Raw genomic sequence first — 26,956 nt, forward strand, 5'->3', positions numbered from 1 at the left:
GAGAGTCTTACAAACTATGCTCTGAGTACATAATATTACTTTCATTTGAAGGAAATGGGGCTGTCGAGCAAAAGCCTCCAGGTGGTGATATTGCACTATACTGTTCAACGTGCATGTTGCATTTTCTAGTTGAGTTGTCGAACAGGATTAAGTCTTTTTTTTCTAAAAAAAAAAATCTTTTCCTATACTATTTATATTATTTGTGTAAATCATGATGGTAATCATCGAACGTGTTGCTCCAAAAGAATATACAATTAAGATTCATATGCCTTTGCTACAAAAAAAATATTTTGTAATGATGTTTATGTTAGGAAGAGCGAAATGGTTGCTGCGATTTGATGACTGGAAATCTCTCCTGGCCCATTGGTTGATGATAGGGTTCTTCTTGGTCGTTCTTGCCGATTTGTTTTATTAGAGTTTAATATTAATATTTACAAAAATTAGTATCAACGGTTGAGATGGCCGAGTTGGTCTAAGGCGCCAGATTAAGGTTCTGGTCCGAAAGGGCGTGGGTTCAAATCCCACTCTCAACACTTCTTTTTTTCTTTTTCACTAACTAATACATTCATTCTCATTCTCTAGATTTTAATGTCAGCAGTTGAGACGGCGAGTTAGTCTCAACATTTTACTCTCTCTCCAAATTCATCCACTCAAACCATTCTCATTAAAATGTAATGCTTAATTTCATATATTTAATCCCCTAATCAAAGCGTGGTTTTAAATTTTCTAATTAAATATTTACTTGTACATTTAATTTCTCTCTCTAGTAAGAACAGCTTGACAGGGTCTAAACTCTAATCTTCAGGTACATTGGCAAAGAGACCCAGAGCCAGGGCCACTACCCCACCACCACCGGGGGATTCTAAGCTTTGATGCTTTCTTTCTTCAAATCACTTACGGGTTGGCTAAGCAATTCCGTCATGCCACGAACTCCAATTTATAACACAATCACACTTGGGTACCAGTAAATAGCACTAATTGACTCTCTTATTTATTAGACTTCACAGTGGTTCTATGAGCAACTGCTCTTAGGAGGTTAACCACTGTAAGCCAACAAAGCTTTTATCTTTTCATTGAAACTCCGTCAAAAAAATCAAAACAATTATGCGGGGAAAAAAGTACAACAGATGGAAATCAAGCATATATTCATGATGCTGATGAGGAAAAAGGAAAAGTTCATGAGAACCACCAAAAATCTCAAACCATTCCTGTATGCCTTAATACACGCTTTCATAACCTCTTTTAGTAAAGAAATTGACAAACCAAGCTACAATTGCTTATAATTTGAAAGCTGCAGCAATCGACTAAACTATCCACCGTGCAAGGTTGAAATAAAAACGATCACATCCTTCTCTTCCAGTGTGGTTTCAAGCTGGCCGCTAAGCTCCCAATCACAATCATTCACAAGAACCAGAACGCCAGGTCTCCTGCGCAACAAATCAAGAGCTGACTCAATAATTAACTAAAAGCAATCAATATAAATTAATCAATTCTTTCAACAATTGTTTAAATCTTCTGGCAATTTCTCACTCGCAACTAAAACAATATCCAAATATCCCCTCTTCCACTGCCATATGACTATAATTTAAAAAGGCATAGAGTATAAAAATCATACTTTTGCATTCTATTTAGGACTAACTATTGCCTCGATTAGGATGAAGTACATTCATGCACAGTCTTTGAACATAAGAAGGCTTAAACTTACACAGAATCCCCTTTCATGAACATTTCTGGCCTCTCCTTGATCAAATTGGTGCGTACCCAGGCGAGTAAATCTTTCATGGTTAACTGCAAAACAGATACTAATTATATTCCAGAAGACATTAGCTAACGCCAAAATGGCTTATTTTTTTCTTTCCCTAAAACATAGTTTACCTTTTCTGCTCCATTTTTGGATTCAACGTTGACATTGTGAATCTTCACTGAATTACACAGAAGCTCTAGCCCCCCACTGCAATCAATTTCAGTGAAGTGCTTAAATATAAATCAAATACAATGAGAACTAACAAAAGGGCAACCCTATGATCTATTAGCATTCAATAGATCAAATTCATGCTATTAAAATGACAAAACTTGGAACCCTCAACTAAAGAAGGTGAAAAGGAAGACATAATTCCTTTGAAATAATCCTCAATGGAATCCCAAAGTTTTCAATTCCATAAATGGTATATTGATTGAACCTATCAATTCAATAGAAAACCTCAGGAAAACAGCATAAAAATAGCAATAATTCACAGACCAGAAAGTTCATCTCTTTCAAAGTAATGAAAATAAAGACTAATGAATTAAGAAACATGGAATAATTCCAGAAAAGATTAGCAATATTTTTCAGAAAAAAATGAGAAAGGAACAAAATTTACCCGAATTCAAGAGTAAGTTGCATGTTCAATATTTCTGTTCAAGTTCAAAACCCTAGACCGATGAAGGAGAGAACATGGAAGCAATTCCCTTTAGGAGAGGAGTATGAGCTGTCCTGTTTCTGTCAGTCAAACACGACGCCGTTTTAGTACGCTTAAATTTACAATGTTGGGCCGGGTCGGTAAAAGATTCTTTTCTTCCTCTTTTCAGATACAAACCGGACTAACCTGTTCTTGTTTTCTTCTGTCAGAACCGCGCCAGGTACGTTTCGTCTCGTTCCCTTTTTCTTTCCCTCTCTTTTCTCTGTAAAGTTTACGCTATTAGGGTTTCTGATGTTTGATGATTGATTTGCATTTTGCATTTTTTTTTTTCTACTTTTCTTGCGCAGATTGGTTGTCATAGGGAGAGTGACACTTGTTCCAAGATTTGAACTTTGTTGAAATTTTCTCTTTCGTTAGATGGGTCGATTAATGGATGATGTTTCAGTGGTGGACCAATCTTTGCCTGAAGATCTCCTTCAGCCATTGCTTAGGGCTTCAAAATCTTCTAAACTTAAAGAGGGCTTAGAAATTCTCATAGAAACTTCTAGAATTGATGATGGCCGTGCACACCTTGCTTCTATGGATATTCTTCCTGCTGTCCTTCAGCTTCTCCAATCTAAACCTTACTCTTCCGGGAATCAATACCTCACCCTCGCTTTGAAACTCCTCAGAAATCTCTGTGCTGGAGAAGTCATCAATCAGAACCTTTTCATTGCAATGAATGGACCTTGTATCGTTTCAATTGTTTTGAGGTCTGCAATGGTTGTTTCTGAGCCAGATTATGGGATAATTCGAATGGGATTGCAGCTTTTGGCCAATGTTGCTTTGGCTGGAGAAGAACATCAGCTATCTATTTGGCATTCTATCTTTCCTGATGAACTTGTTGCACTTGCAAAACTCCAAAATCGGAGTACTTTGGATCCTCTTTGTATGATTATTTATGCTTGTTGTGATGGAAACCCTAGTCTGGTTCCAGAGCTTTGGGGAAATCAGGGGATGCCTATTTTGACCGAAATCGTGAGGACTGCATCTGTTGGTATGTTTTGCGTTTTTATTATAGTTGTTTTTGTGGATTTTTTCCCCTTTTCAGCTTTTATTGCGTACCATTTATGTTGCATATTTGGTTGTTTGTTGTATTTTTATTTCTCCAGTTGGTTTTGGAGAACATTGGTTGAAGATGCTTCTCTCAAGAATCTGTCTGGAGGAAGTTCACTTTCCTCAACTGTTCTCCAGATTATATTGTGTTGCTGATTATGAAAATAGTGAAGATATTAGTTCGATTAGCGATCATTTTTCGACAGAGCAAGCTTATCTTTTGGGCATTGTATCGGAGATCTTGAATGAAAGACTGGAGGAGATAACTGTTACTGTTGATTTTGCAATGTTTATTTTTGGAATATTTAAGAGATCTATTGTGTTCATGGACTCTACTGTCTCAGGAGGTAAATCTGGTCTTCCAACAGGATCTGCGAGGATTGATGTTCTTGGCTACTCATTGACCATTCTAAGAGACATATCTGCCCAGATCAGTAAGGCTGGACTCGATGATGATTCAGTTGATGTCACCAATACTCTTTTGTCAGACGACCTTCTTGAATTGCTTTTATCCGCACTGGCAAGCCTTGGGCCTCCTGAACTTATCAAGAAAGCCATGAGACAGAATAAGAATCAAGAACTAGCTTCTTCAAATTCCTCTAAACCTTGCCCTTACAGAGGATTTCGGAGAGACATTGTTGCAGTTATTGGCAACTGTGCATTTCAAAGAAAGAATGTCCAGGATGAGATTAGGAGGAAGAATGGAATTCTTCTAATGCTACAACAATGTGTCACAGATGTAGATAACCCATTTTTAAGGGAATGGGCAATATGGTCCGTGAGGAACTTACTGGAAGGGAATGCGGAAAATCAACAAGCAGTGGCTGAATTGGAGCTTCAAGGATCTGTTGATATGCCCGAGTTTGCTGGACTTGGTCTAAGAGTGGAGGTAGATCCAAAAACTCGACGGGCAAAGCTTGTAAATGTTTAATAAAGATGGAAAAGCTTGACAATGGATGGTCATCGCTGAACACAGTCAGAAATGTCTTTTTTAGTGGCGGTACAGAAGATTGGGATTCTCTTTAGCTTAATGAGCAAGGGAACTCTAGAAGTGGAGGCGTCTGAAACTTTGATATTTTATTTATTAAACGCTCCATTTGTTTTGAATTAGGATGAGAACTGTTTCATGAGACCTCAACTAAAGTTTCCATTCTGGTATAGTACGAGTAAAATTGGGTAAATGGTTTATCGAAGTTTCCATTTCGGTCTATTTAGAGTAAAATTGGGTAAATAGAAAAGGGGTTGCAGTAAACAGATGTGTTAGCATCATAATGTAATTTTCAAGAAATTTATATGAATATTCCACGAGAAAATAGGTAATCACGGACATCATCTCGTTATTATTATATAATCGGCAATTCCCAAAAATTATAGTAGCAAAACCCTCAATGATTTATCTCGTTATTGTGTCTATACAAATATACAAAGAACCGTATTTAAACATAAATGAATAAGAGTTAGCATTTAGCATTTTAATAATAGATCTAACAGAAAGCAATCCTACTTTTTTTTTTTTTTTTTTCTTAGATGGTCAGATTCTCTTGAATGGCAAGAAATGAACCCACTATATTTCCACCTACATCAGGGAAATTTTCACATCCAGGAATAGGCCTCACCTTGCCCTTCCTATCAACTTCAACGGGATATTTTAGCAAGTGTCCTCTCATCTCGGTGACATCGTCAGCAGCAAATTGTCTCCAGTTCATCTCCCCCAGCGTTCTAATTCTTCTAACACAATCAAGACTCTCTGGTTGTGTGAAACAGTCTTCAATAGCTCCAACATGCTCTGCCCATAGTGCCATCCTATACCCATATATCTACAAGGTTCATATTTGCAAATAAACAGCTAGTTAGTTACAAAATCCAACGAATTATAGCATCTCACATGCCAATGAAAATTAGTTTAAACATGTGCTAAGATAAGATGACATCTTCTGCTAAATCCTAAAACCGCAAAATGAAAATATTTTCCAACTGAAGCTACCTGTCCATATGGATTGGATTGTTTTCTGGCCCAAGTATGATGAGGCTGATATGCTCCCATTGCAATTTCAGTGTCTCTTGTGCCCTCCATTGAACGCTGGTTTATGTTTGCAGATCCCAAGATCACATACTCATCATCAACTATCATCCCTTTTGAATGGACATAAATCATGAATCGGCGGGTTTTCCGACTAAGTGCCTGGAAATATCACACCATAGCAGTCATTCACAAGTATTGCAGTGACCAAAGAACAGAACAGCCATTGACAAACTATAATCTAGGAAAATTAGATAGTTTCTGCGCATGCCAATAATTTGACCTACACATACAGAAACAATTAGGGAAATAAAGTATAATCTGCCAAAATCACCAGCTAATTCTATCATATTTCCACAACTGAAAATCAATTCATTTATAAAGGCAACCAAATCAAAAATTTTATGGCATAACTGGAATTGACAGGACTCCTACATGCATTAGGCAGTTTCTCACATTGGTAGAGCAAGCGTATACAAAATCAACAGCCCAAAGAAAATGTAGGCTTCAAGAATGAACATACCTGAGGAGTGTTTGCAGCAGTAGGGCTTGACACAGCTGAAGTTTCATATGTGTCAGTGAACTCGCGATTACCAAGGCAGAAGAAGTTCAAATAATCCTGAGGCGTGTATACATTCTCAAGTCCAACCTCCTCCAGAGCTTTATAGATGGTCTCATACATCATTTGCATGGTTTTATTCTGTAGCAATTCATAAACTTCCCAGATTAGCAAAATACAGCAGTAGGGAGATGCATGTCTCAGCATTACACAATGATTTCATTGTCATCATCTTTGCTCAAAAGAAAAGCTTCTATTTGCAAATTAGACCTACTGTAGATTATAGTTATAGCAACAACATCAATTCTAGTAGTAGAAGATAGGTTCCTATTGGCAGTTCAGTAGTTGCCCTCACCTGCCAAAATAGAATCCTTTGTGTAGCAGCACCTGTTGGAACACCCTCTGGCCACATTGGAATGACAATGTAAGCAGCAAATCTCTCATTTGCTCTGATCTTATCAGCAATCTTCAAAGCAATTTCCATTGGAATTAAATTATTAGCACCTGCAACATAGCATGATAATGAAATTAAAAAAGAAAAAAAGCTCTTTACACAAAATTTGGTTTAGCTGTATCAACCAAGAAGAGCAAGAACATACTACTCTGACCAGAAGTGAAATGATAGAGGCACAAGTACTGTAACACTGGTCACTTACATGGATTAAGCAACATGTAAAAGTAATTGGAAACCAAGTAAAAAATTTCACCTCATGAAATCATAAGAGTGGCTCGAATATTCTAAATGTGATGCAACTTCCATAGAGGTGAATTAAATGATTCCTAAAGTCAAAAAATGATTTTCCTCACCTAAATCTTTATATGAACTCCAGTTGTATGAGGAACCAATGAAATACTGGTTCTCTATATAAATAAAGTGCTGGGCAGCACGAATGGCCTTCACGTAGGCTGTATGTATGCTCATGTCAATAAGGACATTCTTCCCGCATACCAGGCTCTGCAACAACAGAATAACCAATCACTGCCCACAAGCATGAGAAAACGTTTGTGCATAGAAGGGTCAAAACAAAAACAAGACAAAATCAATCAACAAATATTCTCTTACCTTGCTTGTAGCTTCTCGTGGATCCTTTGGGAAGCCTCTAACAGAATTGGAATCTATTGAACGAAAAATCTGCATTCAAAAAGGCCAAAAAATCTGTTAAGGCCAAAACAAAATTCTAACCTAAAAACAGAACCAACTGCATCCTGCCTCAATCCTTGATCATCCAGCCAAGGTTTAGACAAATTACCTGACAAAAGAACTAATCACACTGCAGGCCAAGCCAGGTTTGGGCTAGGGTATATCCCTTCTAATTTTTTATATTCAAGCCCAAACTTGACCTGACCCAACCATGCAGGGCTACTCTTTTGTCTAAGCCCAAGCCATGAAAAATTTTAAATCCAGGCAGCGTTTCTAATATTTCAATTATATTAGAAATAATTCTTTAAACTTAATCTTTAATTATAATTTTTTCAGATTCATCGTTCATATGATCACTTAATTTTAATTTCTTAAAAAATGAAAAAAATTAGAGTCTCAACTTTAGCATTTTACATAATTCCATTAATTTATATATATCGGGCCGGGCCAAGCTAGGTTTGGGCTTTAAACAAATAAACCCATGCCATCCATTAAATTTGGGCTTACCATGGGTTCGGGTTGAGTAGGGTCTAAGGGAAAAAATGCATGTCTCAGCTAGTAAATTAGTTGGGTCGGTTCTACCTGACAATGCCAAACTTCAGGATCGTTGTCACCAACAGAAGGAGCATCAAAAACTCCTATAATGTCTGGAATTCTTTCAATCCGAAGTAGTGCATCATCATATGACATTTTTAGCTTTTTAATCCCGTGGGGTTTTGCGGCTTTAAACCACCGCTCCTCAAAATTGGTTAGAACATCATATGCTGCTGGCCCATCAATTCTACAATGCAGATCATGCCATGGTTCCCTTGGACAACCGGAAACATTACCCTGTTTATGTAAACGATTACATTATTAGTAGAGAAAAAAAGTGATTTCCTTATCAAAAAATAAAAATCAACTTGTATTGATACTCTAGAGAGATAATCCCTGAATTTCCCCTCATTACATTATTATTACACGTTAAATGATATATCTGCACTGAACAATATATTTAAATCACACATACTTAAATCACGCGACTCAACAACTAAGCCTTTAATCCCAAGCTAGTTGGGATAGGCTATATGAATCATTTCTTTCCATTTTGCTCTGTTCATAGCTATATCCTCACTAAAAAAAACAGTAGATCTTTTGTCTTACTTCAGCTTAACCTAAAACCTTTATCCTTGAGTGTCTACAATTCTAACTTTTGGTTTATTCTTTCGCTAGTTCCATGGATAAAAGACAATGTAGCACGCACCATGGGATATCATCTGCAATCTAGAAAATTTACTTAATCATAATTGCATATTAAATTTAAGAGTTTACCGTGAAAGTAGGGTTGTGATAGTCATCTTTGTGCACCGTTTGCAGTGTCCTAAATATAGGGTGATGTGGAGTATCGTATCGTCCATCACATAAATCAAGTCCACCAACAAAAGCTAAGATTTTTCTTCTATTATTGCCGGCATCAGCATCTACAATCACCGTTTTCTGATGGTGAGTATATATAGTTCCAACTTCCTGAAATTAAATCAATAAGAGGAAATTTACTAAGAGTTTTCAGTTTCTTCATCAAAATCTTGATAAAGATTAAAACTTGCTTAATTGAAAAACAAAAGCTTTTCAATAATATTGATCGATGGAGTGCCTGTTATTTCACTTTCCTATAGCAAAATGACCTTCACAAGAGGTTAAGAAAAAGAAAATTCAAACATTCAGTAAAAAAAAAACTAACCCTTTGCTTGACCCAGCTGTGTTTCTTTCCAGCAATGCGAGGACAAAGAAGAACTTGTACTGATGAATGTTTAAAAAAACGGCGTGTTTCCTCATCATGGGTTGCCATAATTCCATCCTGCATTAGTTTTTAAAAGTTTTAGTAAAAAATATATTATTCATTTCAAATTTTCAGCGCAAAATAATAGGCAAAATAACTTGGGAAAAAGTTTCCTGAGGATACAACATTAGAAAGAAGAAATCAACAATTAACAAGAGATACAAATTGTTGAGCTCCACCCAAGATTCCATATGAAGCACTTCAAAATACAGAGAGGTCTTCTCATGTCCTCTAAAAGATGTGGGTAGTAAGAGGTCTCGAGTTCAAGTCCTCTCTACCACAATCGGCAATTTGGTGAATATTATTCAAAGGAGAGGATGACCCTCTACTTTGTAGCTTGAAATGTTCTTCTGGCCCATTGGGCCTCCTATGAATCAAATATATATATATATATATAGAGAGAGAGAGAGAGAGAGAGAGAGAGAGAGAGAGGGGATGAAGCCGGCATAAAAACATAGAATACACCAGATGCATGGTAGCAAACAGATTTATCAAGACAATAAATAATCAAAAACAACCAACACTCACTTTTCTTGAGATCCAGAAACCATAACTGCAGATTTATTGCATTGGAACTAAACTATGCAGGTTCCACATTGCAAGAAATGATAAGAACAGTAATACTTCCAAGCACAGATTGCTGTATACTATAAAAGCATATAACAGGAACTGTGTAATTATATACATAAAAGAATCTTACTGTTTTATATCCCAGAATACTTCTTGAAGTAGGATCATCCCAAACAAGAAGCAGCACTCTTACTCCTTCCTGCGACTTGGATCTTAGCAGATCCCCCAATGTGACTTCTGATGATGGATTAGCATCATCTCGAATCAGTCTAACTTTGTGCCAAACTGACCACCCTGTAATGTAAACTAAACGCCTGGCATGGCGTATTGCATCAAAGATGTCATGCCAACACTTCCCATGCTCATAAGACAACCCATGATCCAGTTTCAGGCTTGGAAGACAATCATCTGGAACATGGGCATCTTGATAAAGAGTCACTGTTCCACCTTTCCTAAGAGGAAAATACGTGCCTGGAACACCATGATAATCAGGACCTGCACCAACACCTTTATGGTAATTGCTCAGTTTCTCCATTGGGGTGTACTGTATTGAAATTCTCAATACAGCTCCATGTTTACATGGTTTTCCACTGTTATTCAAAATAGGGTAAGTTCCCTCAACTTTAGCCCCCGAATATATCTGTTCAACTGGAATGGCCACAACTCCCATCAACTGTGAACCCAAAACATCACTGTCTTTAACAAGAAAATGCACTTCAGCAGCATGATGTGCAACAGGAACGTAAAAATGTTGTGTCCAAACAGGATTTTCATTGTTGCTAATCACAAAGGTTCTCCCGATCACAGCACCAGCTACGGAAATGGAAACATAAGGATCACTAGTAATCTTGCGGCTCATTTGCCCTTCGATCTTGTTGCCTATACTTCCTGGTAATTTATTGAACATATCACCTATTGTCTTGTGAAACATGTCCATGTTTGGAAGGTCCTTGGCATCATAAACCCATATATCCAAATTCCCATGTAAAAGCAAAACTCTTAAAGACCCTTTATTATTCTGCCAAGGCACAATCTGTGTACTCTGGCTATGATGTGAATCATTAATGGAGTTTGAGTGGGTATAAAGAGGAGCAGAATAATTACCAGAAGAATCAATCCGGCCCAAGTAAGGCCCTTCATAATTACTTGAAAAGGAGTCATTAGGATAACCATAGAAATTTTGTCTATCATGACCAAAACTGGAACTGCTACGACTAACAGGGGAATCGAGGACTGGTGGCACTGATGGTGTCGGTGGGGAAGCAGGAGCAGAAGGGCGATCATTATCATTCAAATGCATATTACTCAACAGATCATCCAAAGGTGGGTATACCGAGGAAGAGTGAGAATTGGTGGTATCATTATGATTATCATGATTCGATGATGATACAGTTCCCAAAGTAGGGAAACTATCATGTCTTTGATGAGTGGACAAGGAGGATGATCCTTGTGGGGTGTCATCATGAACTGATGGAGGTTGTTGATAAGGGTACTGAGATGAACTGTAATTGAAATCACCGTGATGTTGTTGAAGGGCTGGTGAAGGCGAACCATGTGATATTGGAGATGGTGGGTATGGATATGAATAAGGAACAGGCGCAGGCGAAGAATAGTGGTGATAATAGTCTAAAGGGCCTGAATGGCTTGTTGAATGTGGCTGATGTGGTGGCGATGGTGACGGTGATGCGTATGCAGGTGGCGTTGGTGATGTGTATGCAGGTGGCGTTGGTGATGGGTATGCAGGTGGCGGATGCGTGTAAGGAGAATATGGATACGGGTATGATGGCTGAGGATGGGGATAATATGAATCTGAATTAGGAGGAGGTGGGTATGGATGATTTGCAGCAGGAGGGGGAGGATGCTGGTAAGGGTATGGGTAGGGATTATTATAAGGGTAAGAAGATGAAGACCCATAATTCTCCATTTAAAAATTAAATAAAAAATAACAATCCTGTGTTTGTTTATAATGGAAATCAAATGAAAGAGAGTGCAAAAGTCATAACCAAAATGGACGCAGAAAAATATCAAAAAGACAATCTTTTTCTTCGTCTTAAACAATTCCAAGAACAAAAACAACGGAGGAAGAAGAAAGTATCTAAGTTTTTAAAAGAGCCAGAAAGTAAACGGATTTACCTTGAGAGATTTAATAACTGGGTGATATAGGAAAGGTCAAATGGCAGTTCTTGGAATCTTCAAAACAGAAGAAAGAAAACAAAACACCTTTGTGCCGTCTGTTCTTGGTGAGGTGTGTTCGCGTAAATCTTAGTCGTGTTAACAAGCGTGTGACCGATCCACCGGATTATATTTCCCTACTTAATTATAATATATATATTCGAAGAAATCTTTTTTTTTTTTTTCATTCGTTGAGATCAAAGGGACCGAAACCACACTGTGGATTTAATAAGATAATTTTTTTTAATCATCAAATTTATAAAAACAAATATAGTTAAAAGAAACTCTCCTAAATTATTATATTAATAATGACAAATTAATATAATTTTAAATATACAACTTAAATCAGGAAAGTAATCACATTAAAAAAACTCAATCTTAGGTTATAAACTGATCTAACTATATACCTTACTGCAATTATTAAAAACATACTATAAATTTTTTTTTTTCTAAACATTATTGGATTGGACAATATCAGAATCCACCTAAAGTCATTAATTTCCATATTTGTGGATAATTCTTTCAAATTTATCTCTGCAATTCTTTTCAATTAATCAGACATATATCTCTAGTACACAACTTTCAATCTCACTTTAAAAAAAAAAAAATGATACCCAACCCACTGAGATCTGGTGGTGTATAAAATTATTTAAAAACTCTTATTAGAAGGTGAATTTCTTATGTCTACCAAGTAAAATATATTCATTTAAAGAGATAAAAATTCATTAACTATCAATATCACAGGTCCTCTCAAAAAAAAAAAAAAAAAATGGCATGATATATTATTGGGCAATTGAATAAAACACACAAATTAATTTGAGTGTAGAGATTATTTCAGACCATTTTTATACTTTTGAACAAAAATCAGATGAAAAAAAAAATGTTGACTTGATTATATCTTATGTAGGAGGATGGTGATGCAAAATGGAAACTGTTCCCTGCTTTCCTTTATGATGTTGATGTCCAAGCTTCATTTCATACTAGATTTCTTCTTGATGACATAATAACAGAGAAAAACAAAATAAAACAATTTAACTATATTTTTCATTTGACTAGTAGATGGATATTCATAACCAAACCTTCCAGAGCTACCCAGTATTAATTAATCTCTGCTGTTTTAATTTGGTTTCTTTCACTTTCCAAGTCACTTGACTGACCAGACAATTGTTTTCAAACATTTAAAGAGAGTTTCTTTTTATTTTTTTTCTTTAGCAAATATAAAAATGAGCTGCCATGAAATTTTCCAACATTACACAGAATGTGATTTAGGCAATGTCTACTGCTAAAACATTTTCTGCTTGGTCTGCACCTACATACTTGGCCTGCACCTACATACTTGGCCAATCTCAAAGCTATTGCCAACTTATAGCTATGGGGCTTCTCACCTTATACTTCCCTGACACCCAAACCAAAGATCCAAAGGAGTGACTTTCTCTGGTGTCTCTTACTCCCAATGATACGAAAGTTACATTGTAACTCAATTCTTCTCTCAGTTTTCGAAAACTCAAAATCTTAGGCTCGATGATTATTGATACTCCATTAGGTTCCTCAACTTGTACAACATAAGTAATCAAAGATGGTCCTACATTTGTTACTCTTCTCTTGTGTGTCCTGGTGATATTTTGAGCATTACCTTCAAAATTTACAGCAAAAGAAGGGTAATTCAGGTGCCCAGGCTGAAGAATTGTGTTGTTAGGACAGCTGAATCTCCTCCTCGACACTTGAGTTATCTGAGCAGATGTGTAACTAAGGCTGCACAAATAGTTTAGATAATCTTCTGTGGTAATATTGTATATTAGTCCTGGATCAGCAGCTTTTTCAGGGTCAACATGCCCTGAACCTAACACAAAAGGCGTAGCTGATGCGGAGTTATTAGCCCCAAAATCAGCAACTGGAGCATTTCTGTTATCCACAACATAAGCTGAGGTCATTATTGCTGATTTGATTGCTGCAGGTGACCAATCTTTGTGGACTGACTTGAGAAGTGCAGCTAGGCCACTAACATGAGGGCATGACATTGATGTTCCTGAAATTATATTGAACATTACACTTCTCTTATCACTCTTGAGCAAAGATGGGCTGCTAACAGGTGACCAGGCTGCTAAAATGTTGACTCCTGGTGCAGTCACATCCGGCTTTATCACATCTGGTCCGACTGCACTAGGCCCTCTGGATGAAAATGCAGCCATTACTGGTGCAGGATTACCATAAGTTGTTCCTCTGAAAGAAATTGAAGCAGTAGGTTGTCTAGTTGAGTTTACATAAAATTTGATAGCTTTTCCTGCTGATGCTCCTAAAGAAGTGGCAGGTAAAATATGGGGATCAGCAAAAAACTCTTCTCCTTGATTTTCAGTGTTGACTATTATCATTCCTGCTCCTCCTGCTAATTTCACTTGCTCTCCTTTCGCGGTTCTGCCAATCATTCCTCTTTCACAGATGACTATTTTACCTTTCACTAGCGTCTTTTTGAGTGAACCTCGAACGCAGTACTTGGCTGATTGGCTCCCTGCTGTTTCTCCATATGCAATTACTAATTGCTTGGTTGATTTGCCAGAATACAGAGATGATCCAACAAAAGTTTGCCCATTTCCAAGCTTGACAGTTGTTGGAAAGCTTCGATCAGTGTAGCTAGCAGCAACTGTCATGATCCAAGGTGCAGTGTTGTCTACAGTTGATCTAGAAGGGCCAGAATTGCCTGCAGAACAAGAAACAAAAACCCCATTTTGGGTTGCCCCAAATGAGGCTATAGCAACATTATCAGCATAAAAAGGCTTGGCAGTACCTCCTAAAGAGAGTGATAGCACATCAACACCATCATTAACAGCTTGGTCTATAGCTGCCAAAAGATCAGTATTAGTGCAGCCTAACGGCCAGCAGACTTTATAAACTGCAATTCTTGCTGTATACTTCATTCCAGCCGCTGCACCATTTGCTAAGCCAAAAAAACTTGCATTATATATAAGATTGCCGCCAGCAGTTGATGCAGTGTGTGTTCCATGGCCTTGTGAGTCTCGAGGGGATCGATAATCAACTGTTTCATTTATTCTTCCTACAACAGACTCGTATCCTTTGAAGAAGGCTCTTGCACCAATAATCTTCCTGTTGCAATTAGAAGATGAAAATTTGGTGCCAGTTTCGCATATGCCTTTCCACTTAGAAGGCACTGCAGATAAGCCTGTGTCCTGGAAACTAACATGCTCCGGCCAGATTCCAGTATCAAGAACCCCAATTATCACATCTGAAGCCAAGCTTGGAGGACTCCAAAGTCCTTTACCATTTTCAAGTCCAAGAAACTGAGGGGAATGTGTGGTGTGGAGCGTAAGCATTTCATCAGGAATGGCAGAGATAAAGCCATTGGTTTTGCTCAAGGCTTTTACTTGTTCTTTAGAGAGCTTTGCAGAAAAACCGGACATCACTGTTTCATACACATAAAGAAGCTGAGGAGATTCTGTTTCTTCTTTTTCTTCTTGTTCTTGAGATGAAAATTGTGTCACAGAATTTATCATTGCTTCATACCATTTTTTGGAATTCCCTGGAGAGTGATATGAGGCTGGAATCTTGGTTTTATCCATATGAATTACATATGTCTGTTTATCACTTGCAGCAACAGATGATAATGTAGCCATTAAGGCTAGCAACAGCAAGGATCTTCTCAAGATCATACTATCTGCAAAATTGCAATAAAAGAAAATGGAAAATATAATCACACATAAGGAAAAGCAGAAACACTGATTTACTATTAAGCAAAACAGAAGATCAAATTTACCATCTTGCAAGCAATTCTCTAATTCAGTGAAACTAATAATAGAATGAATCAACTCAGGCTAGTCAATTTTCAACATTCAAATAATTAATGCACACAAATCTAACACAGACCCATATTTTAGCTAATACCAATAAAAAAAAAAAAAAAAGGAAGAAGCTAATATAGAATAGTAATGGAGGATCCTGCAAAATTACCTGCCTATGTTCTTCAACCCAATAGAAGATGAGAGCAACTTACGGGAGTATCTTATAGAGGAAATTTTGAAAGAAGAGTATGGGACTTACAAAAGAAGTTGGTGACTTGGGTTTGATGTGCTCATTATCGTTCACCACTTTCCTTTTCTTTTTCCTGTTTGATTGAAAGTGCACGCCTTAAAATGGATTCAAGAGGAAAAATAAAGTGCAGGGCAAAGCTATACATGAAACTCCACGAGCTACAGAAAAATTGGCTGTGGGACAGCCTCACACACAGCATTTATGCATTGCAGTCACAATAAAAAACCACTCTTAGTGACTAAAATTGTGATAAAATTGCTTCAAAATAGTAGTCTTTTATTTTGGTGGTGATGATAGGAAGTTGACTTATACAATGAAAACATTTTTAATTGCCACTTTTAGTGGTGCTAAAGGCTGCATTAAATTTGCAGACCAGAGGTAGGTTCAAATCCCTCTCCTGCAATCAATCTTTTTTCATCTTAATTTGTTTCCCTAAACATTCCAATTGTAAAGAATTGAAATAAAGGAATTTACTCTAATTAGTTGAGCTGAGAGTTTATTTTATACACATTCTTGTGGTCATGATGACTCTTCCAATAAAAAGTGCCTCTTTCACATTTTTTATAGGGAAGAGAATTTTTAAGACCTGAAACAAAGAAGAATATTTTGAAAGAGAAGAAGCTTTTGCAATAATGGCTTTCATGACATGGTAGTTGGTGGGGGGATGGGTAATAGTGGGTTTGGCAGATAGAAAACAAAGGTTTCTTTTTAGCAATTGGGCTATTTTCTGTGTGTATACATTCCATCCATTTTGTTTGCTTTTTCTTCAAGGGAAGTGGTGAGTATGTAGGCAGATTATTGTGGGTAGATTGCAGACAAGTGCATCACTTGATGACACCAACTGGCTTCTCAGTGGGAATTCATAAAGCATCATCACTACTAAAATGGAGTTTTTGGAGTCCATTTTAAGCTATGTTGGAAGGATAAGTCGAAATAGTTGGAAAGCTTTTCAAATTTCCTTATTTTATTATTATCCTTCTCTTTGAAGTTTGGGATATTCACAAAAAAAGACTAAAAAACCAAACTGAATGTTTAATTTAGTTTGGTTTGATATTCTAAAATTTTGATTTTAATAGAAAAAAAATGAAAATTTTTATTTCAATTCAGTTTTTATTAAATCCAAAAATTGAACTCAAATATGCTTAAAATAATTAAAACCAAAACAAATCAAGTAAATTTGATTGAATTTCAATTTAATTTCATGCAATATTAAGTTCCCTTAGATAATTTTCTCACTTTATTCCGTCAAGCGTAAGGTAATTTGATTTGGTTCAATTCGATCACCCTTTAATTATTAGTTGATTATTTCGTGAGAAACTCTCTTTGTTTATCCCAATACTATACATATATATATAAAGGCCAAATGCATATATTGGACCATGGACTATTTTTCAAAAAAAACTCTGTGGTCCCTTATACTTTGCAAGAATTCTATAAGGTACCTTTATTTATTTTTTTCGCATTTAATAAGTATCTATCCTGAACAAATGAAGCACGTGCAACTCAAATAGAATAACATGGCAAAACTGTAATGACACGTTAGAGAGAGAAACACATCGTACACCACGTAGATGGCTTCTTTCTCTAGACTTTCCAATTTTTAGTTTTAGTTTTTGGGTTATTTTTCTGAGTTTCTCTAATTTTTTGCTTTTGGCCGATTCTTTTAAACACAAACTTAAAAATGATTAAGAAGATGAAAAAGAAAAAACAGGGTGATATGAAGAACGGAAGGAGGAAGTGGTGGTGGTAGTGGAGAGAGAAAGAATGTAGGAGCAGGGAAGAGATGAAGGTGGTGGCTAGAAAAGTAGGAGGCTAAAGCTTGAGCCTTTGCCTATTTCTAGGTGCCAACAAGGTAATTAAACAAGTTTTCACTCTCCTCACACTCGTGTGGTCACTTATGCACTACTTTCAATGTAACGAGATACTTATTAAATACGAAAAAAATAAATAAAGATATAGGATCCTTGCAAAGTATAAAGGGCTACGGGATTTTTTTTGAGAAGTACAAGGTCCAAAATATACAACTCGCCAAAAAAAAAAAAAAAAAAAAAAACATGTATTGCAGCTGAAGCGGGTAAATCAAAAAGGGCGAAATTGGGGATGTCGCATGTAAAGAAACCCTAACTGGCTATTTGCATTGTAATATTGACGATTGCATTTTTTTTGTTTTCAAACACACGATAAAATATAGGCAAAATAAAAGTTGAATGTATCGTTGAATACAAATGTATAAATAGCAGAATTTGCCGTAATTGAGAGAGAAAGGAAAAATAAAAATACAGAAGACAACCCTAAAAATTGATTGACGGTAATCATGGCTGGGGGAGAGGGTGGCGTGGAGTCTCAATGGGTGCAATTTGATGAGAATTAAATATTATTTTAAACCCATCTATACACTGTATAATTGCAAAAATTATGAAAGTACCAAAATAAGCAGCAAGGATTACTACAAACAAGATTGCCGTGACATGGCTTTCTGGGGTTCTGACAGCTTCTAAAACCTTCTTGTGATTGACAATCCCAATCACAATGAAAAAAGACGCCACCAGAATTCCAAGCGAAATGGCAAGGTTCCTTAAAACTGCATGCACAAGACTATTCTTTTCCATTCCCTCTATCAGCATTTCTGCAATAGAGGAATAAAATCAAACGCCTTCTATTCATCCATGTTTTACAACAATCTTGAAGTTGACATCTTTAGACTCCATCAAGAAACTGGCCCTAAATTTCCCCCTCTCCAAAATGATCAGATGTCAACGACCAAGAAATTAAGTTTTGCGGATATGGCCAGCCTGGAATGTATAACAGGATCCGCCTCAGTTTTTCTGGCAGTTCTTTATTTAGTAAAGGTCATAACCAATAACTTTTGCTTTTTACCAATAAATAAATTTTTGGTATTTTTGAAGAATTTAGTTGCAAAATCCTAAAAATGGATGTCTAGGAGTTCTTTTGGCTGCCATTGGAAAAAATATCAAGAAAAAAAAACAGATGAGATATTCCCAGATTTCGTTATTTTCAAATATTGAAACACATAATTAATTTAGCAAGATACTTCAGTACAAAAAGTATAAAGATTACAAAAGCACACCAGCTTTCTTTCATCTTTTTCTTTTTCTTGAATTGTAACTTCTATTTCTGATATTTCGGTTCCTAGTCCAGTGGCTTGAAAACGACAATTGGGCTCCTTACAACGTGATGAAAGCTTTTCCATACAAGTGAACCTGACACTAATTGTCCACTTGACATGGGTTTTGCCTTAACCACAACCTTGAAACTCCTGTTTTGCAAGGCGTGAGAGAAAGAGAGGCTCATGGGTTCTACTGTGATTTCAACTCCTTTAGGTGCCTTAATAGTGGCGTTGAAGATAGAAGGAGAAGGACCTACATTGGTTACTGTCCGTCGAAAAACTCCAACAGTTGGCTGCTTGTCATTTCTAGCACTAAGCTGCATGGTAGGATAGTTAAGTGCATCATAGCCGAATCCAGGAAGCAAAGATGAGCAATTTATGGATTTTTTGCCAATTAAAACTGCTAGAGAGGATCCACGATAGCCTTCGTGGCATAGGAATTGTATATAAGACATCTCGTCCATGTCATACACTAAACCAGGATTTCTGGCCCTAGTAGGATTTACTTGACCAGCGCCATAGGCAAACTCTGCATCGTTATTAGCTCTCGGACTCATAGGTTTGGCTTCACAAAGGTTTCATGGAAAATGTAAGCCATTATTAAAATGAGCATCAACTATTTATGTGTTTGTGGAACTAATTACCTGTGGTGAGAATGGCAGATTTGATTGTTGCTGCGGACCAATTAGGATGGAATGACTTTACATAAGCAGCAACACCAGCAACATGAGGACCGGCCATGGAGGTTCCAGACATAAGTGTGAATTTTGAATACTGGGTGTCGCCTTTTAGTCCAGTAAGTGACCTCAAAGGAGTGTAAGATGCCAAAATGTCAATGCCTGGTGCTGCAACATCAGGCTGCATTATTTTAAATTATCATATCAGCAAATAGTTTTGTTAGTCACTAGATAGTAACAAAAAAAGCATACATATAATAGAATATAATACCTTAAGAAGATGTTCTGATAGTGGATTTGGCCCTCGAGAAGAAAATGAAGCGACAAATGGAGCAGGGATTTTCACTTCATGGGATCTATATATAACTGCTGACGGCGATCTATGTCAAGCCAACAAGATAAAAGTTAATCTGACAGGAAAAAAATAAATGCAGCAGAAATTTGAACAGAATTGAACATCTTTTACTTCGTAGAATGTATATAATCATTTATGGCATCACCAACAGTGACATTGACCATGGTCCCCGGTGTCATGAAAATTTGAGCAGCATCAAGAAATTGTGCGCTTTCAACAACAGCACCTATCCCTCCAATTCCTTTAACAACAGAATCAGAACCCCATACCTGTAGCTCACAGTAAACAAGCTTTCCTTTCACCTTACTCGGCTCCATTGATCCATCCAGACAAAACCTGAAGTATACCGTCATTTTACATATAATTCATTTCTAAATTTAGCAATTTTCATTGCTTAAGTGCTTGGAAAATAAACAAATACCTCGCATTGTCCTTGTTTGCAGAGTTCCTAGCTACATCAGCTCCGCTGACAAGTGGGTACAGTTGCTGCTTTGATTCAAATGAATTAACCCCAACACCCTATGTACGAAAGTAGATGCTCATTAAACTATCAAAATAAGGCAATTATGGGTCTCATATTCATCATGCTACTTAGTACTTACAGAGACTGTCTTCCCATTACCCAACTCAATTTTGCTCCTAAACTGCCTATCAATGCCGCTAGCAGCTACTGTCAAGAGCCAAGGTGCATGGTTCGCCACAGTACCAGAAGAGGGTCCATCATTTCCAGCAGAGGCTGTAGTAATAATACCCTTTCTCATTGCATGAAATGCGCCGATTGCTAATGAGTCAGACACATAATCAGCAGTCGCCCCACCAATAGATACTGAGATTACATCAACTCCATCAGTTATGGCAGCTTCAAATGCTGCAAGTATGTCCATATCCGAGCAACCTGAGCTAGCCCAACATACTTTATACATGGCCACCCTAGCAGCTGGCACTGCACCTCTAGCAGCACCTCTTGCTAGCCCAAAAAGGCTTGCATCAGGAATTAGATTGCCTGCTACAGTTGATGATGTGTGAGTCCCGTGGCCATCCACATCTACCGGAGAAAATATGTCATTTGGGTCTGGATTGCCATCAAGCTTGAAATATCTTGCTCCTATAAGTTTGCTTTAAGAACCAATATAAGATTGAAGAAAGTAAGGAAAACTGTACGTAAATCCTAAATTGGCTTTATGGTTTTTGTTATATCCTGAAAAATTTTACAATGGAAATTAATTGAGGAGAAGATTTTACTTGTTGCATCCTGTGAAATTAGCAAAGTGGCCACAAGTGCCGTTCCATTTCTTTGGTGGAGGACCAAATCCATCACCTCTAAAGCTCTCCGATTCCGGAGTAATGCCTGCACGCAAAAGCCAGTTGATTTTCATAAGCAATTACAATTACAATTAAAATAGCAGAACAAATTATATGGATTCAAATAATTACCTGTATCGAGCAGACCCACAACTATGTTTCTCTCCATTTTCAAATTTCTTCTTGCTTTGCTAGGAAGTCCAATGAAATCCCATGATTTAGTAGTATGGAGTCTGTGATACTTATTTGGGAAAACAGAAAGAACTTGGTCCAAGCCTGAACAATGAATCCAAATGAATTCAAGAAAAGAATAGTTCATAAGTATAACAAAGGAAACATATAGAAAATACATCACACATACGTGATAACTCAGCGGCTTCAGCTTTAGATAGCTTCGCTGCAAATGCATTAAAGCTCTTTGTATAGCTGTATACAATGGATTCCTTAGCTTCAAACTCACTGTTTTACATAAAACCAAGTACGTCAAAAACAGCATCTGGGTATATTACAGAGAGGAGAAATATATATGAGATGCTGCAGCAGAATTAATGGAAGGGACTGAACTTGCCTTTTCTTGACAGATGAGAGGATATTGACATGCGTTTCTACTGCAGAAACACTATTCACTATATGATCTTCAAGATAAACAATGTAGAATTCCTGTAAACTCAACAACAATTACAATCTTATAATATTATCCTTGCCCTGAATAATATTAGAGATTCCAATAACAGGAAGAGTAAAAAAAAGAAATGAAGAACTAAAACACCTTCTTTCCATCTTCATTCGCAGCAACAAGCCCTGTGAAGATCAAGATGAAGATAAGAGGGAGAGAATGGATAGATTTCTTTGTAGACATGTTTGCAGAAATTAATTTATTATATCTGCAGTTTTGTCAATGTAAGCAGGGCTTCCATGTATATTAATAGACGCAGTTTAAGAAAGCTTGAATAACTATAAAACTTGGAAACGTATATTTAATTTAACATCTTCTGGATCAGTTCTAGTTGATGAAGTAAATGGGTTAGAAACCTTAAAAGAAAGATAACAAGATTGCTCTAGTCAATGTCATGTCTGGATGGCCTACGATTGCATCTTTATTTTATTTTCCTTATTCATATACTTCCATCTATGTACTTCCCCTACAAGCATATAATGCTTTTAAACAATATATTTAGTTTGTTTGACATTTATGTTAGAATTCATTTTTTCCAAAAAAAAAAAAAAAAATTGTTTTTCAATAATTTTTATAAATGTCAACTGTTAATTTTTTTTTAAATTAAGCTTTATTTAAATTACAACCTAATACTTGAACAAATATATTCAGCATCCCATTAACCAAAATTAATTTATATTTTCATTGATAATTTTGATCAACCCCTTCCTTAAATTCCAATTTAAGCAATTTCAGTATATCTAAGAATAAGACTAAGGATAGCTTGAAGTTTCCTAAAGAGGTATTGTATACATATGCGTTTACTTGTCTTAGAAAGATTTATCTTAAATTAAATATGAGATTGAATTACCAAGAAATAAATAACTCTATTAATAATTAAATTCTTTTAGAAAATTTAATTATTATCTAGGTGATTTACTTCTAAGCAAACCATAGTGGTTAAAATATCACAACTCGTGAAACGGATTAATCGCATAAGACATAACGATATATTCTTTTCCCTTTTTTTTGTTTTTTTTATCTTTTTTAATATTTTTACGGCCTTGGTCGGTTACCGTGTAATTCTGCACTGACAAAACCCCCGCCATTTCCATTCTCTTTTGCCATTAACTCCAATCCATAACGGTCCTTAAACCCTAACTTAACTAGATTGGGAACCCAATCCTTGATGTCACTTCTCGCTCGCCTCTCCCGCCAGAAACCACCGCCGCCTTCTTCGCTCTGTCTGACGTTACTCGCCCGTCATCTCTCTTCTGCTTCCACTTCGTCAAAACTCCATGACCACTACGCTTTCAGACCCCCGCCCTCTCTCTCTCCCCAAGAACCTGATAACCCTAATCCGACTACCAGGAAAAAGCAAAAGCCTTTGTATCGTCCGCCTTCCACGCTCGATCGGACGGGCAAAAAGCCGACACACTCCGATCTGCCGTTTGATTTTCGGTATAGTTACACGGAGAGTAGTCAGTCGGTGAGGCCCATTGGACTTAGAGAGCCTAAGTACTCGCCATTTGGTCCAGACCGTTTGGACCGATCATGGACCGGTGTATGCGCCCCGGCTGTTGATCCGAAGGTGAAGTCATTGGACGGAACTGATGATCCTAATTTGGAGGAGAAGAGGAAGTTGATGAGAGAGAAAATCCAAGGAGACCCACTTACCAATGCTGAGAGGAAGATTCTAGTGGCACAATGTCAAAGGAATAAAACCAAGAGGCAAATTAATCTCGGTATGGTTTTCGTTTTATTTAATTTATCGATTCTTGGGACTGTATATGCTGTTCCGTATTCAGGAGTTTACGTTTTAAAGGTTTTTTTTTTTTGTTTCTATGCAATATTGTTTTGTAAGGTGTGTGATGTTTGACCAATTGATTAATACGGCTACATGAAATTCAATTTTATATTGTGACAAGTGATTTGGTCTGTTTAATCTGCTTGATTAATTAAGTACATGGTGGTTTGATTGTTGGAAAGCTGATTTAAGGACTAACACGAGCAAAAGATTTTTGCAATAAGTCGTATAGAAATCTAACAAATTGTATTTGTTTTTTTTTTTTTTACGAGTTTACTTGGTTACTTACTCAAGTTGCATTCAAATTCATAGATTTTAAATCCTTTCTCAAAGCACTTTAGAAAGAAGCAATTTTGTACAGAACAGAACACCCCTGAAGTAAATAAGTGTAAGCGTGACATTTTTGTATTTCCTTTTCTGCTTTGTTTTTCTTGTTCTTTACTAGGTCTTGCTAGAGAATTATTTTCTTTATATTGATCTTCTCTAGTGGTAGAACATGCAAGTTTCATTTTATAAGTGAGGAGCAACAACAGATCCATTACTCTGACCAAGCTTTCAGGTCAAATGTTATGACTGATGTCATACTGTTTTATATCGACTTCTTTTAAACTTTGCACTGAGGTCCCTGAGAGTTGCTTGCTAAGAATAATGTACTGTACAAGAGCTAATGGCTTGCTACTGAACTATTGGTGTCACAAAGATGTTAGGATCTGGCAACTCTTGCAGTTGCCATGGTTATCGTTTTAGTATTCCTATGCTTGGAGTGTTTCGAGAGCACATTTGTTCTCTCATAGTTGATCAAGCTTGTGTGTCTCAAATTGTTGGGCTTTTTCCTGGTCAAAAGGAGCTTATGCATTTGGTTTCCATTTTATAAGGAGTGAGAATGTGGAGTACTTACAGGTATCACTCACATGTATGAAGCAGTTCGTTGTGAATGGCTGAATCTTTTAAAAGGTTGCATTAGATTTGAAAAAATGCATGTTTAACTATATGCCTAAAATTTCAAGTTTTTCATATCAACTGCATTGCTACTGCTTTTGGTTTATTGTATTGTTTTCTTTCATATTTGTAGGGAGAGATGGTTTAACCCACAACATGCTGAATGATATTCATAATCATTGGAAACATGCCGAAGCAGTCAGGATTAAATGTTTAGGTGTTCCTACTGTTGATATGAAAAATGTGTGCTCTCAGCTTGAGGTATCTTCTTTACTTCTGATATGAAAGCACCACCCTTCTTCACTTCTAGGCATTCCATTGGAATAATCCTTTTCCCTTATTGATTCTTTTTGCTTTTCATGGTTTGTGCACCATGGTTGGCCATACCTATGACATGAAGTATATATGTACAAATGTCCACAAGTACATCCTTCCTTATCATAAAAGTTTCTAGTTTTATTTCAATTACGCAGGATAAAACCTTTGGGAAGATTATTCACAGGCACTGTGGTTCACTGGTATTATATCGAGGCAGGAATTATAATCCCAAGAAAAGACCTGTGATTCCATTGATGATGTGGAGACCTCATGAACCCATCTATCCCAGGCTAATCAAAACTACAATCGATGGCCTGAGCATTGATGAAACAAAGGAAATGAGGAAGAGAGGACTTGCTGTACCTGCTTTAACAAAACTTGGTATTTTATTTTCTAGCTTCTTGTTCTCAATGCTCATAATATCAGCTCACTAACTTGCTTGTTATAAATGTAGCTAAAAATGGGTATTATGCTAGTCTGGTACCCATGGTCAGAGATGCTTTTCTCACCAATGAACTGGTTCGGATAGACTGCCAGGGCTTGGAGAAGAGTGATTACAAGAAAATAGGCTGCAAACTGAGGGTAAAGTTTGATTGAGGTTTATTTCTTTGATTGCATCTCCTTGAAGTAGCTGAAATTAAAATGTCCTATGCATTAGATTTAATGCATCTCGTAATATTAGTGAAGGAACTTGTAAATAACCTTTATATGTTTCTTTGCTGCACTGCTCATTGGCTTGTTTTGTTGCACGGTTATTCTGTAATCACTGTTGTCAAAAATTGAAGGCTATTAGACCATTATGGCATATGTGTTTCAATTACTTGTCTAGGTGTCAAAGTTTTCATTGAGCGCAAGTGATGACTAATCATAGAAGAAATGATTTGAGCAGTTCATTTCATTCTTTATTAATTTTCTTGCCCCTGTTGATTGCTGACATGGAACTTGATTCCCAGCTGTCTGTTTATGGCTGTAATTTTTTTTCTAAATATTGTTACAGGACTTGGTTCCTTGTATTCTCGTAACATTCGAGAAGGAGCAGATTGTTGTGTGGAGAGGAAAGGATTATAAGCCTCCGGAAGATGGAGAATTGTTTGCTGATAGGGAATTCTTTGATGATCCTGAGGGCAGTAGTATGGGTCTCAGTGAAGACAGTTGTAGCTCAGATGACAACAGCAGTCCAGGGTTCTACTCTGGTGATGACGAGTAGTTTCTTTCTCGCTGTTTGTTAAGCTCAAACTTTCACATTTTATTGGACTTGGCTTGTGTTCTGCAATGTGGAAAATTTGGAATGTGAATCTAGAGGAGGCTGAGCTGTCATCATTGGATGAAGCGGAGTATAGCAGCTGCAGTAGATGTCAAATTGGTTCACTGCTAAATGTGACCGTACTCTCTGCATCCCCGCTGAAGAAATGAAATGGTACAGAAGTAATCAAAATCAAAAGATTGAGAATTTGGGGGGGGGTGTACAAATGTTCAAGGTGATTTTTGCCATTTCGATAGAATGTTTAATATTTTGCTCGCTCAGTGTTTGAGGGAATGGGTCGTCCGGGATCTATGCATTTGAAGATGGAACAGCTAATAGCACATATATAAAATATAAATAGAGATTTGGACTTACTTGCCCTAATTTTACCATTTAAAATTTACTAATTGATTACTTAATTTTTCACCCTTATATATCGTTATTTATATGTTCGGTATTTTATTTATTTAATTTAATATATAATTTTGACGTTAATTTTTCCTGGGTCTTTTTCCATTGTTCCACTCTGGCTGATTAATTATTAATTAAATATATAACTCTTGTCGCGAACGTTGACGCGTACTGCGAACGCGCAATTCTCGTAAGACGCGTTTTTTTTTTTTGTTTCTTTAAGTTGGGATTGGATCTAAATTCGAACAATTGCACCCACTTGTAATAAGAGGGAGCATTTGGCGAACATCACATTCACTGTCATAC

The 26,956-nt window shown here is 36.8% G+C and overlaps 6 protein-coding genes and 1 non-coding gene across 8 annotated transcripts; 3 read left to right on the forward strand and 4 right to left on the reverse strand.

Moving 5' to 3' along the window:
* Positions 1-452: 452 nt before the first annotated feature.
* TRNAL-AAG (transfer RNA leucine (anticodon AAG)) lies at positions 453-533 on the forward strand. The gene has a single exon. It is a non-coding gene; the product is annotated as a tRNA-Leu (tRNA).
* Positions 534-1,119: 586 nt separating this feature from the next.
* On the reverse strand, positions 1,120-2,479 carry LOC105643067 (ubiquitin-related modifier 1 homolog 2). Its single transcript, XM_012228112.2, has 4 exons — positions 2,361-2,479; positions 1,876-1,951; positions 1,706-1,788; positions 1,120-1,427 (listed from the first exon to the last, which is right to left on the reverse strand). The coding sequence occupies exons 1-4, from the start codon at positions 2,381-2,383 to the stop codon at positions 1,310-1,312; spliced, it is 300 nt and encodes a 99-aa protein (XP_012083502.1). The 5' UTR covers positions 2,384-2,479; the 3' UTR covers positions 1,120-1,309.
* On the forward strand, positions 2,477-4,687 carry MEE50 (ARM repeat superfamily protein). The gene is made up of 3 exons (XM_012228114.4): positions 2,477-2,619; positions 2,747-3,435; positions 3,551-4,687. The coding sequence occupies exons 2-3, from the start codon at positions 2,817-2,819 to the stop codon at positions 4,423-4,425; spliced, it is 1,494 nt and encodes a 497-aa protein (XP_012083504.1). The 5' UTR covers positions 2,477-2,619; positions 2,747-2,816; the 3' UTR covers positions 4,426-4,687.
* Positions 4,688-4,862: 175 nt separating this feature from the next.
* Positions 4,863-11,892, reverse strand: LOC105643068 (phospholipase D beta 2). The gene is made up of 10 exons (XM_012228113.4): positions 9,734-11,892; positions 8,935-9,051; positions 8,526-8,720; positions 7,797-8,045; positions 7,137-7,205; positions 6,881-7,028; positions 6,429-6,577; positions 6,038-6,214; positions 5,479-5,676; positions 4,863-5,311 (listed from the first exon to the last, which is right to left on the reverse strand). The coding sequence occupies exons 1-10, from the start codon at positions 11,525-11,527 to the stop codon at positions 5,018-5,020; spliced, it is 3,390 nt and encodes a 1,129-aa protein (XP_012083503.1). The 5' UTR covers positions 11,528-11,892; the 3' UTR covers positions 4,863-5,017.
* Positions 11,893-12,939: 1,047 nt separating this feature from the next.
* SBTI1.1 (subtilase family protein) lies at positions 12,940-16,279 on the reverse strand. Of its 2 annotated transcripts, none has more exons than XM_012228117.4 (2): positions 15,826-16,279; positions 12,940-15,442 (listed from the first exon to the last, which is right to left on the reverse strand). In XM_012228117.4, the coding sequence occupies exon 2, from the start codon at positions 15,435-15,437 to the stop codon at positions 13,128-13,130; it is 2,310 nt and encodes a 769-aa protein (XP_012083507.1). In that variant the 5' UTR covers positions 15,438-15,442; positions 15,826-16,279; the 3' UTR covers positions 12,940-13,127. The 2 variants fall into 2 exon arrangements, with proteins under 2 accessions (XP_012083507.1, XP_012083506.1); XM_012228116.4 differs by having other exon boundaries at positions 15,736-16,278.
* Positions 16,280-18,820: 2,541 nt separating this feature from the next.
* On the reverse strand, positions 18,821-22,250 carry XSP1 (xylem serine peptidase 1). Its single transcript, XM_012228455.4, has 11 exons — positions 22,047-22,250; positions 21,846-21,937; positions 21,639-21,736; positions 21,410-21,553; positions 21,218-21,323; positions 20,578-21,091; positions 20,397-20,494; positions 20,087-20,311; positions 19,892-20,000; positions 19,588-19,801; positions 18,821-19,508 (listed from the first exon to the last, which is right to left on the reverse strand). The coding sequence occupies exons 1-11, from the start codon at positions 22,134-22,136 to the stop codon at positions 18,967-18,969; spliced, it is 2,232 nt and encodes a 743-aa protein (XP_012083845.1). The 5' UTR covers positions 22,137-22,250; the 3' UTR covers positions 18,821-18,966.
* Positions 22,251-23,008: 758 nt separating this feature from the next.
* On the forward strand, positions 23,009-26,613 carry LOC105643071 (RNA-binding CRS1 / YhbY (CRM) domain-containing protein). Its single transcript, XM_012228118.4, has 5 exons — positions 23,009-23,677; positions 24,812-24,939; positions 25,152-25,377; positions 25,451-25,578; positions 25,994-26,613. Exons 1-5 carry the CDS (start codon positions 23,122-23,124, stop codon positions 26,201-26,203), a joined length of 1,248 nt encoding a protein of 415 aa, XP_012083508.1. The 5' UTR covers positions 23,009-23,121; the 3' UTR covers positions 26,204-26,613.
* The last annotated feature ends 343 nt before the right edge of the window (positions 26,614-26,956 follow it).

This window comes from Jatropha curcas, chromosome 5, assembly GCF_041381405.1.
Source record: "Jatropha curcas cultivar XTBG-Jc1 chromosome 5, XTBG_Jcur_1.0, whole genome shotgun sequence".
In the NCBI taxonomy this organism is placed as follows: Eukaryota; Viridiplantae; Streptophyta; class Magnoliopsida; order Malpighiales; family Euphorbiaceae; genus Jatropha; species Jatropha curcas.

Bases quoted from the DNA above. Each gene is read 5' to 3' on its own strand.
- LOC105643067 (XM_012228112.2), bottom strand. From the start codon at position 2,383: ATGCAACTTACTCTTGAATTCGG. The intron at 1,952-2,360 runs GTAAATTTTGTT...AATTGATTGCAG, and splicing joins CAACTTACTCTTGAATTCGG to TGGGGGGCTAGAGCTTCTGT. The intron at 1,789-1,875 runs GTAAACTATGTT...TCTGTTTTGCAG, and splicing joins CCAAAAATGGAGCAGAAAAG to TTAACCATGAAAGATTTACT.
- MEE50 (XM_012228114.4), top strand. From the start codon at position 2,817: ATGGGTCGATTAATGGATGATGTTTCAGTGGTGGACCAATCTTTGCCT. The intron at 3,436-3,550 runs GTATGTTTTGCG...TTATTTCTCCAG, and splicing joins CGTGAGGACTGCATCTGTTG to TTGGTTTTGGAGAACATTGG.
- LOC105643068 (XM_012228113.4), bottom strand. From the start codon at position 11,527: ATGGAGAATTATGGGTCTTCATCTTCTTACCCTTATAATAATCCCTAC. The intron at 9,052-9,733 runs GTAAGATTCTTT...AAACTAATGCAG, and splicing joins GTATTCTGGGATATAAAACA to GATGGAATTATGGCAACCCA. The intron at 7,029-7,136 runs GTAAGAGAATAT...CTGTTGTTGCAG, and splicing joins CACGAGAAGCTACAAGCAAG to AGCCTGGTATGCGGGAAGAA.
- SBTI1.1 (XM_012228117.4), bottom strand. From the start codon at position 15,437: ATGATCTTGAGAAGATCCTTGCTGTTGCTAGCCTTAATGGCTACATTA.
- XSP1 (XM_012228455.4), bottom strand. From the start codon at position 22,136: ATGTCTACAAAGAAATCTATCCATTCTCTCCCTCTTATCTTCATCTTG. The intron at 20,312-20,396 runs GTATTTGTTTAT...GGTATACTTCAG, and splicing joins GCAAACAAGGACAATGCGAG to GTTTTGTCTGGATGGATCAA. The intron at 19,509-19,587 runs GTAATTAGTTCC...ACCTTTGTGAAG, and splicing joins ATCTGCCATTCTCACCACAG to CCAAACCTATGAGTCCGAGA.
- LOC105643071 (XM_012228118.4), top strand. From the start codon at position 23,122: ATGTCACTTCTCGCTCGCCTCTCCCGCCAGAAACCACCGCCGCCTTCT. The intron at 25,378-25,450 runs GTATTTTATTTT...TTATAAATGTAG, and splicing joins ACCTGCTTTAACAAAACTTG to CTAAAAATGGGTATTATGCT. The intron at 25,579-25,993 runs GTAAAGTTTGAT...ATATTGTTACAG, and splicing joins AAATAGGCTGCAAACTGAGG to GACTTGGTTCCTTGTATTCT.